The 15,986-nt window shown below is 45.5% G+C and overlaps 1 protein-coding gene across 3 annotated transcripts in view; it reads right to left on the reverse strand.

Annotated features, from left to right (window-relative positions):
• The window catches only part of LOC143152914 (protein groucho), a 208,805-nt gene that overhangs the window by 115,342 nt on the left and 77,477 nt on the right, over nt 1–15,986 (reverse strand). For all 3 annotated transcript variants that reach the window (XM_076323526.1, XM_076323528.1, XM_076323525.1), the window contains exon 4: nt 4,394–4,438. In XM_076323526.1, the coding sequence (XP_076179641.1) occupies nt 4,394–4,438 (45 nt within the window). The remainder of the gene's footprint in view (nt 1–4,393; nt 4,439–15,986) is intronic.

The raw sequence follows: 15,986 nt of genomic DNA on the forward strand, positions 1-15,986 counted from the left end.
AGAATCAGCCTTAACCTCGGCGCGTGGGTCTTTCTGGACCCACCGTGTCCTCCCAATCCATTCTCATTCCACCATCGAAGATATACAAAACAATCTCGACTAGCTGCTTCGGTATTTCCGTAAGTTTGTATCGTGAAATTAAAAATACGAGTTCCGTACCATTCGGGACCACCTTCGTTTCAAAGCTTCGTTCAAAGCCGAACGAGAGAACGCTTCAAGGTTAAAGCGTTTTGCAAGAATCCCGCGTCGCTTCGTCGCGTCGCGATAACGCGCGTACGCGCGTAAATCTCGACGGGGCTTACGAAACGTGTAACGCGGGTCGTGAAAAGGGAGAAACGGATGAAAAACAACAGTTCGAAAAAAAGAAGAAAAAAAAAAGAAAAAGGTACAGGTCCCGATGCGCCCCCTGGTCTTTCCCCCGGGAGCCGGTGTCCGCGTGTTGTTCCTCGAGGGCAAAACTTCGGGGGCTCCTTCCATTCTCGACGCGCTCAACCGTCGGCTAATTTATGAATCGTCCCGCGCGCCGTTCACCCCCACCCTCGCACCCTCCCCCCACCACACCCCACCCACCCAACGTCTGTCTACCGGAGCAGCGAGGGGTTTCCCCGGTCGACGCGAAGCCCGATTTACGATTTGAGGGGTGCATCCGGCCGGAACGCCGCACGAGGAGGAAAAACGGGAGTAGAGGGGTGAAGGGGAGGGTGTGATGGAAGGAAGAAGAGGGCTCGCCGGAAGAGGAGGAAATAACGGGGCTCGGCTGCTAAATATTCAATAAACGCGAGCATTATTCCCGTCACGTCGACGTTCGAAGCCCCGGCTTCGCGGAAGAGCGACCAGGGGGCGCAGGAAGGATAAGGAGGAGAAAAGTCGTAAAGGAGGTAACCAGAGATCGTAGGAAAGGAGACGACGGAGGAGGAGGAGGTGGTGGGTCGAGCGTAAAGAAAAGTGGTGGCCTAAGTCGGCGAGGAGGTAGGAAAAAGCGGGCTATTTATCCCAGGGTCGGTCGTGAGAATTCGTGATCGAGATTCCGTGGACGGTTGTACAACGAGGTGGATAGGTTTCTCTGTTTCTCATTGTATATCTGTCTTTCTCTCTTTCTCGTTGCGACGAGACTTCTTACTTTTCCGTTTTATTCACCATATCTGGCCGGAACTGTCTATAACCGGGGCCGCTTGCTCGCGCGCGAACGCAAAAGAAAAACCGTCCGCTTCGCTAAAGAAGCTCGCCCGATACCCCTTTTCCGTTTAAAAGATCGTGGACGCCGCGCGCGCCCAAGATACAAAAGCGTTCGCGAAACGGTTCCTTCTCCGCGCGGAGCGGTCGGCGTCGTCTTCCAGCCGGCTCGATAAATTTTCATGATCGTGCCCCACCGACCCGTCCCCCCCTACCCTCGTAAATGAATCGGACCGTGGACAAAAACGGACGAAGACGTGCACGGTAATTGACGACGTTAATGTCCGGAATGTCGTAAAGGCGAGCGCGAAATGAAATACGACCGCTTCTCTCTTCTGGTTTCGAGCGTTCCGCTTTTGGTCCGCCTCGCCGCCAACAAATTATACCCCCTTGGACGTACGCTGTTTTTCTTTTTCGCGAGAAGGAGAGGGAAGGGCTATGAGTGAAAGAGTGAGTGAGTAAGCTAGTAAGTGAATAAGTGAATAAGTGAGTAAGTGAGTAAATGAATAAGTGAGTAAGTGAGTAAGTGAGTAAGTGAGTAAGTGAGTAAGTGAATAAGTGAATAAGTGAGTAAGTGAGTAAATGAATAAGTAAATAGTGAGTAAGTGAGTAAATGAGTAAATGAGCAAATAAGTGAGTGAGTGAGTGAGGGAGTGAATAACTGATAGAGTGAGTGAGTAAGTCAGTAATTGATAAAGTGACCGTATAAATGAGTAAGTGAATATGTGAGTAAGTAACTGAGTAAGTGAGAGAATGAGTGAATGTGTGAGCGAGTGAACGTGAGAGATGCATGTGTGTGAGAGGGGGAGGTGGAGAGAGAGAGAGAGAGAGAGAGAGAGAGAGAGAGAGAAAGAAAGAGAGAGAAAAATCGGTATTTACAATGGCGGCGGCGACGATCACGAGCCGGGAAAACGGGAAATTTAAATCGGCCGATCGCCGCCGATGAATATGGATACCGGGCGAGAAAAACACGTCCGAGGTATCTTTGCGATGCAAATTTCGCGCCGGATCTTTGTCTTTATTAATATCGAAGAAACGTTCGTTCTCGATGGAGGTTCCCGCCGCCTCGAAATCCACCCCCGCACCCTCCGCCCCGGAGTTCCCGACGAGTTAATTCGCGATATCAAACGATCCACCACCCCCGATTCTATTTCCGCCTGTTTACTCGACAAACAGATCTCGCTCGACCGGTCAAGGGGAGGGAGAACCTTCATCTCACCGAAAATACCACCCGGTACAACCTTGCGCCATTTTTCTTTCGACTCTCGCGACAAATCCTGTTAAAATACAGCTGGAAATACCGGGAGCCCGGACCGTGACGCAATCGAGTCGCCCCAAAGGATTCGAATTCCGGTTCAACGATCCTATCGGCCGATTCGTTCCATCGAACGAGGGAACGTTAAGCCGCGTTCCCACGTGTGGAACACGCGACGCGATACGAAACCTCCACCAGCTCCGTTTCGGGCGTTCGAGGCGCGAGATTCCACTCACGTGGACTCTTTTAAAAGTTTAATGCGTTCATCGACGATTCTTTTTGCGACGAAAAATCAAAGCATTGGAAAACGAGCGACGGACCGGCCGGTTCGATGACGCGACAATACCGAAAAAAGGCGTTTTCGAACTATGGTCGTTCTCGGGTTCGATCTATCGAGGTTGTGACGGTTTTTTGGCGCGCGGTGGATTGCAGAAGCGGCAATTTTAAAACGTTTGACGATTCTGAGCCACGCGCTGCGCGAATGCAAATACAACCGTGGGTGTAATTAGTCGGACAGTTATTGTAAAAAGAGAATGGTTACGAAACGTTTATTTTGAGTCAAATTCAAATTCGATGTAAGTGATTTTTAACCGTTTTGCATTCGTTATTCGCTTAAATGTCCCTTTCCTGAATCGGTATAAATTATATCGTCGTTTATTCTCAAGTACGTACGCGAGAGAAGAAAGTCGAAAATATTTGTAAACGTGCACGATTGTAATTTACATCGTATAGTGTCTACGATCGTATAAAAAATTAAACTACAGCACCGGGCGTCGCGTTCTTATTTAAAAGTGAAAATATTATTGTATTTTTAAATACGAGTAATTTGCCAACGACTTCGAATCGCCACTGTTTCTCACCACCGTTTCACCATGTTTATTCGCGTCGTGTTTATTATCGAATTAGCAAGTCGAACGTTACCTCGTATTTCTAACAACGTTGTGGCACCGTTACAACAAAAGAAACATTAACCTCGATAATGCCGCGATACGGTGCCCATCGAAATGATAAATGATCTCGGAGCAGGTGAGAAGTAAACGATCACGGGAAAAGTAACGCGAAGGAAAAAAATAAGTATATTTGCACCTTGGCTGTCGGGCTCGTTGGAAGCCATTTATATACCGACGAAGTTACGGGGGACACCGAACGATCAAAGTCATTTTTTACAAAAATAGCAACTTTCCTGTACGCTCGCGCGCGCGTGTGTATTCGTCGTCCAGTTTATACTCGCAGTTTGTTTATACTCGCCAGCTCCCGCCAATTTGAGCTTTCATCCGTAGATCTTCTCCCCCACCCTGCCTGTTGATTATCGAGGCACCGAAAACGCGCTCAATAATTCCCACGTAAAAGTCTCGTGGTCGTCCGTGGCTTGGTCGTTTCTCTATTCGAACGAGTCGACGGAAGAAGTCGTTCGGGGACCTCCCTCCGTTGCGATTTGCATGTTATTACCTTGTTTACATATTTATTCAATAGCCGGGATATATATCCCCCATCCGGGAATGATCTCCCTAATCCCGGCCACGGCGCTCTTCCCGCGCTCCCCTTTAATTTCGAATTAAGGGCCACGCGCGAAACCGGCCCGGCCGAGCGATTAGTAAGTCGCCGCACGGATATTGCTCGCGCGCCGCCGCGTCATGAATGAAAACATAAATTTCAGCGGACACGTCGGGCTATCGCGCGTTAAGTCAACGAAGTAATTGCCATACCGGTGTGCTCGTGCTACCGGTGCACGTGCGTGCACACCCGGCGTGAGCGCATGCGCAGAGAGGCCCCGACAGCGCCGCACACGCTACGACGGCGTCACACCGACGCGAGACGACGACCAGCGAGCACGCACACACGATGCGGTTGGTGGTGGGTCGGTCGGTCGGTCGGTCGGTCGGTCTGTCGGTCGACTCGGTGGTGGCTTCTATCGCCGCGCTTCGATGATATTCATTTGAATTTTAAATTAACGTAAAGGCTTACCTGTTTATGCATTTCCACGTTCAGGCCGTAGGACATCTCGTAATACTGCAGCATGAAAAAGAAAGAGGAACGATATATTAGTCGCGGGAGACGTATAGCGGCGTTTTGTATAAAGAAGCGTGCGGTTTGCGTACAAGCGTTAACGCGATGCTTGCGCAATGCGCGCGCACCCGGAGTACAAGCTCCGGTGTACATCTCACGGACGCCGCAACGCACCACGGTGACGCGCATGTGTACAAGCGAGATACGGATACGTACCGAGACGATTCAAGTGAAACGATTCGCGAACGGTTGAATCGTGCGAATCACGGAAAGGAAACGTTTCGCAGCCTCGAATACCGTGACACGTCGGGAGTTAATCCCTTTTTTTTTCTCTACTCGATTTAAATATTTTTTCACCATTGCCTCGTTCGATCGTAATTGAATTTACCGACGACATCGATCTCGAGTCGGTTCGCGCGGCGCACGGTGAGACCCCGGAGTGATCGAGCCGATCGGAGATAAACCGAATTTGTGCCATGAGCGCGGACGATAAATAATTTCGCCCGCGCGTGAGCGCGCGCATACTCGTGTGCACGGACAACGCCACCAGATCGGCAGGGAGCAGATAAGCTCGCTCGAATGTACTCAGGTGCAACTTATTATGCAACGAGCGATTCGATTGCACCTGACCGCTCGAATCGCCCGGGGAGTCGCGGTCGACGATCGATTCTCCGCCGGATAATCAAACACAGGTCGCATTAACGCCGACCATTATATAAGTAATACGCCTGCATCGTTCCACGCTACTCCAAATTTCATCGTACACGAAACGATGGCTCGAGGGGGGACAACCGGGTTACCACGATCGAAATGTACGATCAACCTTGCAATCGTTTATCCTTCGGTTGGACCGGTACCTTTCGTTCTAATTTATACCGAAAACGTACCGACCGTTCCACCGCGAGTAAATTACAAAATGGACGATAAATGGTATCACTTTCTTCCTTTAATGTTTTCTTATATTAAAATAAAAAGAAACGGGGGAAAAAATTTTCTCGTCTCTCGTCGTGGAACCTTCAAAAATGGATTACGTAAATTTTGAAATTTTGAAATGCAGATTACGAACGAAACGAGTAAAATCATCGGTGAGACCGCCGACACTGTCGATACTTCTTTTCCCGATTCCTCGAACCTGATCAGAATTCCACGTTACAATCGTATCGGTTCAAGGGATGCATAACCATGCATCGAAATTACCGTTCGCGTTGCAATTGTATTTCCCTACTGACTCGACCGCGGTACAATATACGTTCTGTTTTTTTTTTTCTTTCTTTCTTTTTCGAATTTCAAAGAATCGTAATTACAGCTGGCTGTATTTCCACGCGGTATTGGAAAGGTAATAAAAGACACGTGCACACGTATCGGAGGAAAAACCTCCACAACAACGATCGTAGAAATTTACCCGATTCGCGGGTGTTCGCTACCCCCTACCCGGTACCTGTAACTCGAACCGAAAGAAAATGTATTCTTTCGAAGCTTTATCGCCAGAAATATCGGGAGAGTAGGAGTCACGGTCGGTTAAGCCGAGCAGAAAGACTTCCCAAGGGCTAATCGAATTATCGAGTTACCTAAACCGAGATGCCCGCTTGAATTCGTAATAACGTCTAAAAGAACCCTTCGAAGAGGGTCTTTAGGGGCCCCGGTACACGGCTGCCGAGAGCCGAGATTACATCGATCGAACGAGATTACGAAAACCGGGCCAAATTGAGCCGTAATGCGAGATCTCGGCCAAGAAGGAGGATAAACGCCCGGAAGAAAATGAGAAAAACGAAAAGGCAGGCAATCGCTCTCTACCCTCCGCGCGCGTTCCATCCTACCCGAGTGTAAGAGCGGTCCCGTGTGTGTCGTGCGTGTACACGAGGTCCAAGACCGGTTTCTCGTAACATCGTTTCTACATCGTGTGTACAAGATCCTGTCCCGGGTATGCTTTAACTAATTCACCTACCGGACGGACGGTTCTCAACTTCCTTTTGGTTAAGTACGAGCCGAAGGAAGTCGAAACACCGATGAAATTCACACGTAATAAGTTGCTCGATCAATTTTACTCGTTCGATCAGAAATGGAGTTATCGAGCTCGTCGTCGTTTTATTTCTCGAAAGACACTGTGTTCGATCAACGTGCGCGAAGCGTGGATACGTCGACTCGTTCGTGTATATTTACGGTTGTTCCAAGTTCAAGTGTCCGTAGTATTTTTTTGCAGTGGGAGAAGCGATGAAACTTATTGAATAATTTAGTACGTAAGTAGAAACTTCGGTGTGTAATGGGTTAAGAAAGGTTCTACCTTTTTGCTACCGTAGGTACGAGATTAATATCGGTGCGATTGGGTGTACAGGATTAGTGTTTGGGGCAGAGGGTAAAAGTAACTAGAAGCTTTGGTGTATAATGGGTTAAGAAATGTCCGTAGTATTTTTTTGCAGTGGGAAAAATGATGAAACTTATTGAACAATTTAGTATGTAAGTAGAAGCTTCGGTGCACAAAGGGTTAAGAAATGTTCTACTTGTTTTCTACTGTAGGTATGAAATAAATATCGGTACGATTGGGTGTACACGATAAGTGTTCGAGACAGAGGGAAAAAGGGTTTGGGTATCGAGCGGATGTTTATAGTTTACAGTGAGATATCGATTTCGAGAATGTGCACGGGATCGGTTCTGAAGTTTTTAGAAGAAGAAAGAATTTTTTTACACGTGGACGAGTCGTGGTCGGGAAGTCGAGGCTTGTGGATCGTAGAGTGGGAGTTTCGTGCTTAAGTATATTTTACATTATTGTTATCGTCGAATTATATCGTCGTTAACCTGCCCGAATGTCTAACCCTCCTCCACACTATCCCGATATGGGTATTTTTCAACCATGAAAAATTCAAATAAAAATATTTCTTGCAAGGTGAAACCGATATTCTATCTTAACGGTTAGAATAATATCGACTGTCATTTTTTCTATATTCAAGACCGTCCTCGACATTTCTTCAAACTTAGCAAAGTGTTGTTACGCTGTTGCACAGTATCGCACCACAGTAACGTTGTTTGAACGTTTGCAATAGAGTTAACAATAAATAAAACGTCAGACCGAGTATTCCGTACGTGTAACAAATCACGGGACACTATGCTCCGTAGTTCGTATTTAATTTATTTACACGGATACAAAATAAAATATCCATTTGGGAAATTGCGTTAACACTTTTCTTACAAATTTCGCGTAACGTAAAAAAATATGTTTTCTGTATAACCTCGATACGATAAAGTATTCGATTTGTGCTCATCGACCTAGATTTCTCCGCCCACCGAGAAGATAATGTTGCGCTTTTTGCGTAGGTCGGTGGAGCGCCGTCGAATCCGTATAAATTTTCGAAAATACGCGAGTTAATAAATTTTGTATCCGGAGAAGGGATCCGGGGATCGTTCGACCGGATCTCGATTACCGAATCCGTCGACCGTAAAAATCGTGGAACCTCGGGTACGAGCACAGGGGTGCAAATAACACCCTCCTCTCTCTCTCACCCTCTCACTCTTAGCGAGACGCAACTCTCTTCAAAGTTGCATCTCGGAGCAAAATTCTTCGAGTGTTTGGAATCGTGGGAATCGCGGAGATTTTGCAGACTGGCGACCGGATCTTCCATAAAAGGAGCTCTTCGGGATATTCGCGGAACGAAAAACTTCAGACGCCCGAGATCCGCAGAACATACAAGGAAGCTAGTTCAAAAGCCCCCTGTATGCAACTTTCAAGGATTTAGGTTGCAAGAAGAAGAGAGAGCCGGTCGGTCGGCGTTGGTAGGGAGGGAGATATACATTTTTCAATCGTTTCGGTGACCAGAACACGCTCTCGAAGTTTGGTCAAGTATTTTAGAAGCGTCCCATAAAAGATTTACCAGGTCCTCTTAAACTCAACGAGATGCACTTTCGTACGTTGAGCACCATATTTATGGAACAATTTCGCTTCTTTGAACGAACTGACACGTTCCAACGCTTTTTACGTCTCCGTACGACCATAAATTGTTCAACCTTCGTTTTTAGATCACCGCGTATACGGTCTTCGAGAAACGAAAATAATCCCGCGAACGTTTATGGACGCGTAATGGTCGCTCGGATGGACGACAAACGTCCAATATGCAATTTTCTGTTCCAGTAACGGATGGTAAACGTAATCGTCGTTATTCGACGAATCTTACACAGGGACAAGAAACGATCGTCACCGATGACATCAGACGGCTCTTATTGCGCGTTGTTTTTCTCTTTTCTGTAATATCGTTTTCGGGCAACAACCGTTGCTCCTGATACCATTTTCGGTAGAAGAAACGGGGAATTGGACGCGTATCGATAAAAATGAAACAAACATTTCACCGATTTCCAATCGTCGTCGTAAATTTTAAATTAAGGACCGTGCAAAGTTGGGGTTGAAGCATAATAAATTTCTTTTCACTCGTTTCCTAATTATTGAGTTCTTCGAAAAGTCGAAATAAAGTTTCATTTTATTTTGGTGAAAATCAAACACCATTTTTTTTAAAGCGTGTAAACGTTTTATCAAATTATACATTCTCCATTTTGGAAAACGAAATTACTTTCCGTACAACCCCAATACAAATATACAATTCCGTTCCCCGTACAAATACACAATATTCACCAAAACGTTAAAAGTATCTCGAAGAAGTTCGAAGTAGCGTTCGCGCTGCACAACTGACGTCTCGGAGACGCGTACGCGCGGCCAGCTGCTACCGTCCGTGTCTTCGAAAACAGAACCGATTACCATCGAAAGGGGGCATCGATAAATTAACCGCGCAGATAAGACGGGCTTGCGAAACGACGCAACCGGTCTATTACGGACACAGTGTCGCGTACTCGAGTAGTCGCGCGTTGTAAATAGTTCAATTGAGGTTAGCGGGATCCGTTATCGAAGCGAACATGGCGGCCGGCGAGCGTGTCAAACGTAGAAACCTTCGGTTTCCGTGCGCGCGCGGGCGCGGGACGAGGAGCACGTTCACTTTCGTAGTCACGAGAGCCACCGGCTTTGCTTCTCATCCCCCCGATTATGACTCATCTTGCGACTCGTGCTTATGACTCATCGCGACGACGTCGGCCCCCGACCGAGACTTTCGACCGGCGGAAGAACGTCAACGAGACGTGCACGGACGACGTAAAAAGAAGAAAAAAAAAGAACTCGACTTTGTTCTAGCATTCGGCGAGGACGCGGACGGGGAAAAAGAGTATTCAACGACGACGTACCGACCGACTGGAACGAACGAGGCTGGAAAAATTGCGCGCGCCGCAGCGCTACGTGGAAAAACAAAGGAATGATAACTTCGCGATTTTAACGAGCGCCCGGAAAACCGGTGTTGTCGCGTTACAACCCGTACCTACCTACCCGGGGAAACAACCACCGCCGTGAAAACGATCTTTATTGCTCGTCGATCGTAAAACAGCGTTTTAATATATCGGAATGTTTCTTTTTCCGGCGAAGATGGACCGTAAAACTCGACAACGATACCGACCGGTGACGTCACTTTGTCGTGAGCGACAAATTCTCTATTCGGATCACTCGTTCCCAGGACGAGAGTAAAACACGATTCGAGAGAATATTACGCAACGTGGATTGTTAAGTATTGAATTTCTTATACCGTTTAAGACGGTACGAGGAAAATCATCGGTAACCGTGTGCACGTATGGGTTTGTATACGTATATACAAATGTATGTATACTTGTTCGATAAGTTTTCTTATTTTTTTTGCGTTGTAAAAAATATACTGTGACACTTGAACTTCGAAGAGATGTAATAGCGTATTTAGAAAAATAAAACGAGGAACCTAATGGTGACGTTTCGTATCGAACGATGAAATTTATTTAGCAATCTATTATATGTGTATAATGTCTTTCTAGAATCTTCTGGGAGATTCTATTCTACGGATAATACCTTCCGGAATTTAATTAAAGTTTGATTTGTCGATAAAATTGAAATACCGAGCTATCGTTTAATTGCACCGATAACCCAAAAACTCCAATAGTAAATAATTGAACTCACAAATACGAAATACCATCCGATACGATGGTACTTGGAGATATGTATTCACGGTTTAGGAACGCGGGAATTTATTAACTTTCGAGCAATCTTAGAATATTCAGCAATATGTTCGAAATGTCGTGTTTATCGTAATAGCTTCGATTATGGAAAAATAATATATTTACAATGATATTTCTTATATTTGGTAATATCGTTTCACTTTGTAAAATATAAAACTGTGAATTATATTTGTGAAATATAATGTGAAATAAACTGTGAAATATAAAACATTGTAATATTATTACAACCTCGACATTATTATTACAGTACCTCGACTCGCGTCGTTTTCCGCGTTTGCTACAGACGACACATTTTCAAAGTTGATAGTATCGTTTTGTCGGTGATATTTTATTTCATAGTTAACTGTTTGAGGCATGCAGCGGTACCAGATACTCGATTGACAAAAGTATCTCGTGTGAAGTACGAAATAAAAGTATATACTGTACGAACGTGTATATACGCTCTTCGTACCTCAGCGACCACTTTTCCAGAGCGTATATATACGTCCTTCGTACCTCAGCGACCACTTTTCCAGAAACGTATACATACGTTCTTCGTACCTCAGCGACCACTTTTCTAGAAGCGTATATATACGTTCCTCGTACCTCAGCGACCACTTTTCCAAAAGTGTATATATACGTCCTTCGTACCTCAGCGACCACTTTTCCAGAAGCGTATATATACCTTCCTCGTACCTCAACAACCACTTTTCCAGAAGCGTACATATACGCTCTTCGTACATGAATTCTTCGAGAGCGTGTATACACGAGCGAGAGGGTTAACCCACGATGTTCCAGTTTTCGTGTCGGTCGGGTGCAACCGACAACGAGAAAAGTGATTTGAAACATCCGTGATGGGGCCGAGGGTAAGAAAACCACGGCGCGAAACACGAATCGAATAAAGACACGGAAGTAACATTTGCCCAGACCCGGTATGTATTACGGGTCGCAAGAAGGGAGTACAAAGGGATCCAAGGTAAAAGCGTCTCGAGTATTGTTGCATGAGCGATGTCGTCCCGCGGGATTTCGAAGCGGCCAGAAATCACAGTGAAGAAAAAGGATGGCCGGGAGGGAGGAGAACGAGGGCAAGAAACTCACTCCTCCTCCTCGTCCTCCCTCTGGTTCTCCTTCCTTCTCCTGCTCCTCCTATAGGTATAGCAGTCTCCTCTCAGTGGCGTGCTCGGGATCGTCTCTCGCCGCGGCTCGACGAAGTAATTAGCCTTTCATTAATAGACTTCGCCCCAGGGACCCTGCGGAGCGGAGGTCAGGATCTTAATTACCGTGAGGCTGGAAACGTTACTCGCGGTCGACACGTTTAATACGAAAGCGGTGTGTCGCGAACGGGATAACCGAGGACCCGATTCGGACGAGATGGTAAAACCACGCGGCAATAAACGTCCTTCGGCCGTTAAACTCTCCGGAATTCTAGGATCACCTCACCCCCTCTCATTTGCATTGTCGAATTGGACCAGCTCGTATCGGACTTTACGCTCGTGTTGTCGTCGTTGTCGATTTTGTACGTCGCGTTGCGCTCGAAAAAAAAAAAAAAAAAGAAAAAAGAAAAATTCTGAAACGCGAATCGGTAGAGAATCTCCACTTTCGGCGCGGCGCCATTTTGGATTCGAGGAACGGGGAATCTTTTATTCGAAAAATTGTGAATCGAACCGGAGGAAACTACCCGAGCTCCCCCCCATCCCTCCCCTGCCCTGTCTCGCGCCGACGACCCTCGAAATCGCGATCCCTTTCGGTCCTGGAAACGAGTCGGTGCTTTCGTTCTCGAATAAACGACCGATATCGATCGCGATCGATATCGCGCACCGTGACGAGATACGCAAGACTAATGGACCCTTCGCTCTCCCACCGGTCTCGTCCCTTTCACGAGCCCTTATCCCCCTTTTTATCTCTCCCCTGATGGCGCGCGACCCCTGTTGCGAACACACCCTTGCACAAAGGGGCCTTCCTCCCGGCCGTGTACGACTTGCAAATTTTGCCCTCGATTTGGTCCCGCTTCGCGATCAGCCTCTCCTTGATTTAATCAAGGAAAACACTCCAAAACTAGACCGATGCGTGCCCCTCCCCCCTGCCCTTACCCTCTGCTAGGTCCCCGACGACCCTTCGCGATCAACCGAGCTAACCGTGGTTCATGAAATTTTGATCCGTACGTTCCCTGTGCGCGAAAGTAACTACGTAATTATGTTTATAGGTGCAGGAGGGGATGACGGATCCGTGACGATATTTTGTAAGATGACGAGACATTGTTCTCTGACTTGTAATTTTAATAATCGAGCCGAAGATAGAGATACGGAATTCTGCTGTTGGAAAGTTTGTATAGGAAGTAAGATCGATGGGAGAAGAATCGTGTATTTCAATAAGGATCGATACGGTGAGAACAGATGTGGTAAAAGAAGTTTCGATTGTGGAAAAAGAAGTATGGCAGAGACTGGTTAAAACAGGACCGAATAATAGAGAATTTCGGGTATTTCCGTTGCAAACTGAGCACAAGGGGTGAGTCACCGTAACTTGGCGATTTAAGTGGCTCGTTTAATTTAGAATACGAAAGAATTCCTCGGGAGGGGGAATATATTCTGGCCAACGGGCCACGTTGAGTACTTGAAAATAATTTTCTATCCCAGAAAAAAAAGATGTCAATTCTTCCTTGAGTAATCTTAGAATCGACACAAGAAAAAAAATTAGCTTTCTAATCTTCGACAAAAGAAATAAAAGTGCAAAGTTTTCCAACCCTCCAGACTGAAACTGACCCGTGGAAAATAATTTTAATCGAAAACAATTTCTATTCTCGAGACGATTTTTCCAAGAATAATTTCCATTCTAAAGATCACGCAAAAAATAATATCTGTTCACGAAGGAATTTTGCAAAAAATAATTTCTATTCTAGAGACAATCTTCCCAAGAATACTTGAAACTAATTTTCTATCCCAGAAAAAAAAGATGTCCATTCTTCCTTGAGTAATCTTAGAATCGATACAAAAAAAAATTAGCTTTCCAATCTTCGACAAAAGAAATAAAAGTGCAAAGTTTTCCAACCCTCCAGACTGAAATTGACCCGTGGAAAATAATTTTAATCGAAAACAATTTCTATTCTCGAGAAAATTTTCCCAAGAATAATTTCCATTCTAAAGAAGATCTCGCAAAAAATAATATCCGTTCGCGAAGGAATTTTACAAAAAATAATTTCCAATTTAGAAACAATCTTCCCAAGAATAATTTCCACTCAGGAGAAATCCCCACTGAAAATAATTTCCGTCCACGAGGAAATTTCACCGAAAAATAATTTCTCCCCCAGAAAATTGTATCGAAAACAATATCCGTTCGGAAGAAAAGTACAGCGCGAACAAAAGATCGTGATGCAGAAATCCCGGCCGCAAGTGACTACGAGGAGATACGTCCGGCGAATATGACGGATGACGCATAATTTCTCGACCGAGGCGATTCGTTTGTTTATTTTCTTTTTTTTTTTTTTTCCCCCGGTGCACGTCGTCGTCGTTCTTCCTTGGCGAGGCTCGGTCCCGTGCGCCGGTTGCCAGGCAGAAATAAAAAGCTCGCGCGCTGCGGGAGGCTCTCTCTCTCTCTCGTAAAAACCGCATTACCCACGGATGCTGACTTAATACTTTTAATCGCGAGTAGAGAAATAATTGCGCGATTCCCCGTGAACGGTAATTCCAGCACGGTGAAGACCGCCGGTGTTGCAACTACCGTGTTGGAAATCTCTTTCGGGCCGGTTGGTAATCACGATCGTACAATTAAATTCGTAGCCGTGTTTTCGTTCAACGGAGGCGATCTCCCGGTCTCGCTCGCCCACTGCTGGCTGCACAAACTACGTGTTCGCGTGGAAGGTGCGGCACGCTAACGACCGACACGTTCGCGGCCGGCTTTTAGGCCAAACTCCGCCGTTCCAAAGGGGCCGTAACGCGTGTACACGGGAGGGCACGAGGATCGTAGAAACGTACGATGGGAAGAGCTGGCCAATTTCAGACCGGAAGGTGCACGCTCGCGTGTTACCAACGATTGCATAAATTCGTGACACTAGACGCTCGCTGGACGCGGCGTTAGCGGTGTTAACGACCCGAACTGTGGTCGTTCACGGTGTACGATTCTATTAACTCATCGCCGGCATCCTGCCGCGGGAATTTCGCGGCTGGACCCCCATTTCGTGACCCGAACCCACCGAACCTGCCGAAATCACGGATTTCGACGAATTCAACCATGTTGGAACGAATGAAAGAATAGTGTACAGGTGTGTTGGACGTGGTTGGGGAATGGTCGATCTTAGTTTCGAGGAATGCTATTGTAGCGGTGTCGAAGAGTTGTCTGTTGTACGGTCGAAGCTTTGATTGTTTTCTTTTTTGTTTGTTCGGTGCTGAGACAAGAAGGGTATGGGATATTATTGTTCGTACTAAGTCACTGTATGTTTCTTTATATTTTTTACTTTGTATTCTTCTATTTATGAATCATTGTACTACTGGAGGATCCTTGGGTTTGGTATTAAATTTTATATTACTAGGTTGTCTGGAAAGTCATTTTGTTTTTTCTTTTGGTCTTTTTTTTAGAGTGTGTAAACATTTTATTAAATTGTATGAACGAAATGACTTTTCGAACGACCAGATATAATTTCAATTTTGCAAGAAATGATCTACTTAGTACGAATCTCGTACTGGAATACACGAGATAGTTTAGTTTGTAAGTTGGAAAAATTGTTCAACGAGAGCAACTACTACAATTGCGAATAAATAATTGTAATTGGGACAAATGGTACAACGAAAGAAGCAACAAATATTTGGGTACCTCACATACGTAAAATTGATTATAAAGGAGTAATGAAACAAAATCTGGAGTACGATTAAGTATGAATTAGAGAATAGAAATTTTGTAATAGAATGCAACACTTTTATCGACCAATGCTATACTAAGAGAAGAAAAAGGTCAGGATAAAATTACACACGCTTAATTGAGAACTCAGAACCGCCCTACCGTAACTTACGCCATTGCTAAATATTAACGACCAACCGCATTCTACGCGAATGCAGCGAAATTGAATTACCCGGGCAAAAATACGACATAAATCCAGACACGACCCTAACAGCTCAGAACCGTATAAGAAACGCGATAAATTACCTCGAGGAAATAACATGTTCTCAAAAATACAGTATATCCGGATGACCCCGTCGCTAATGACCTTTCAGCCGATGCGACGTAAAACTCGCGCAAGAAGAGGAAAAAGACGAAGAAGAAGAAGAAGAAGAAGAAGAAGAAGAAGAAGAAGAAGAAGAAGAAGAGGAACAGGAGGATGAGCTTCTGAGTCGCCACTTCACGTCAAATACATTGTTCGTTTCTTATCTGCTTAGCAAATTAAAGATCAGTGTTTTATTCAAAGAAGATTAAGAGAAAAATTGATTCGAGTATCGTGCAACAGTTCGAGTATGAATCTGAGAGAAAGATTCGATTTTGAACGATCTTGTCGATCACGAACGAATGAAAAAGTATTTTA

The sequence above is a fragment of the Ptiloglossa arizonensis genome, chromosome 11, assembly GCF_051014685.1.
Source record: "Ptiloglossa arizonensis isolate GNS036 chromosome 11, iyPtiAriz1_principal, whole genome shotgun sequence".
NCBI classification, from domain to species: Eukaryota; Metazoa; Arthropoda; class Insecta; order Hymenoptera; family Colletidae; genus Ptiloglossa; species Ptiloglossa arizonensis.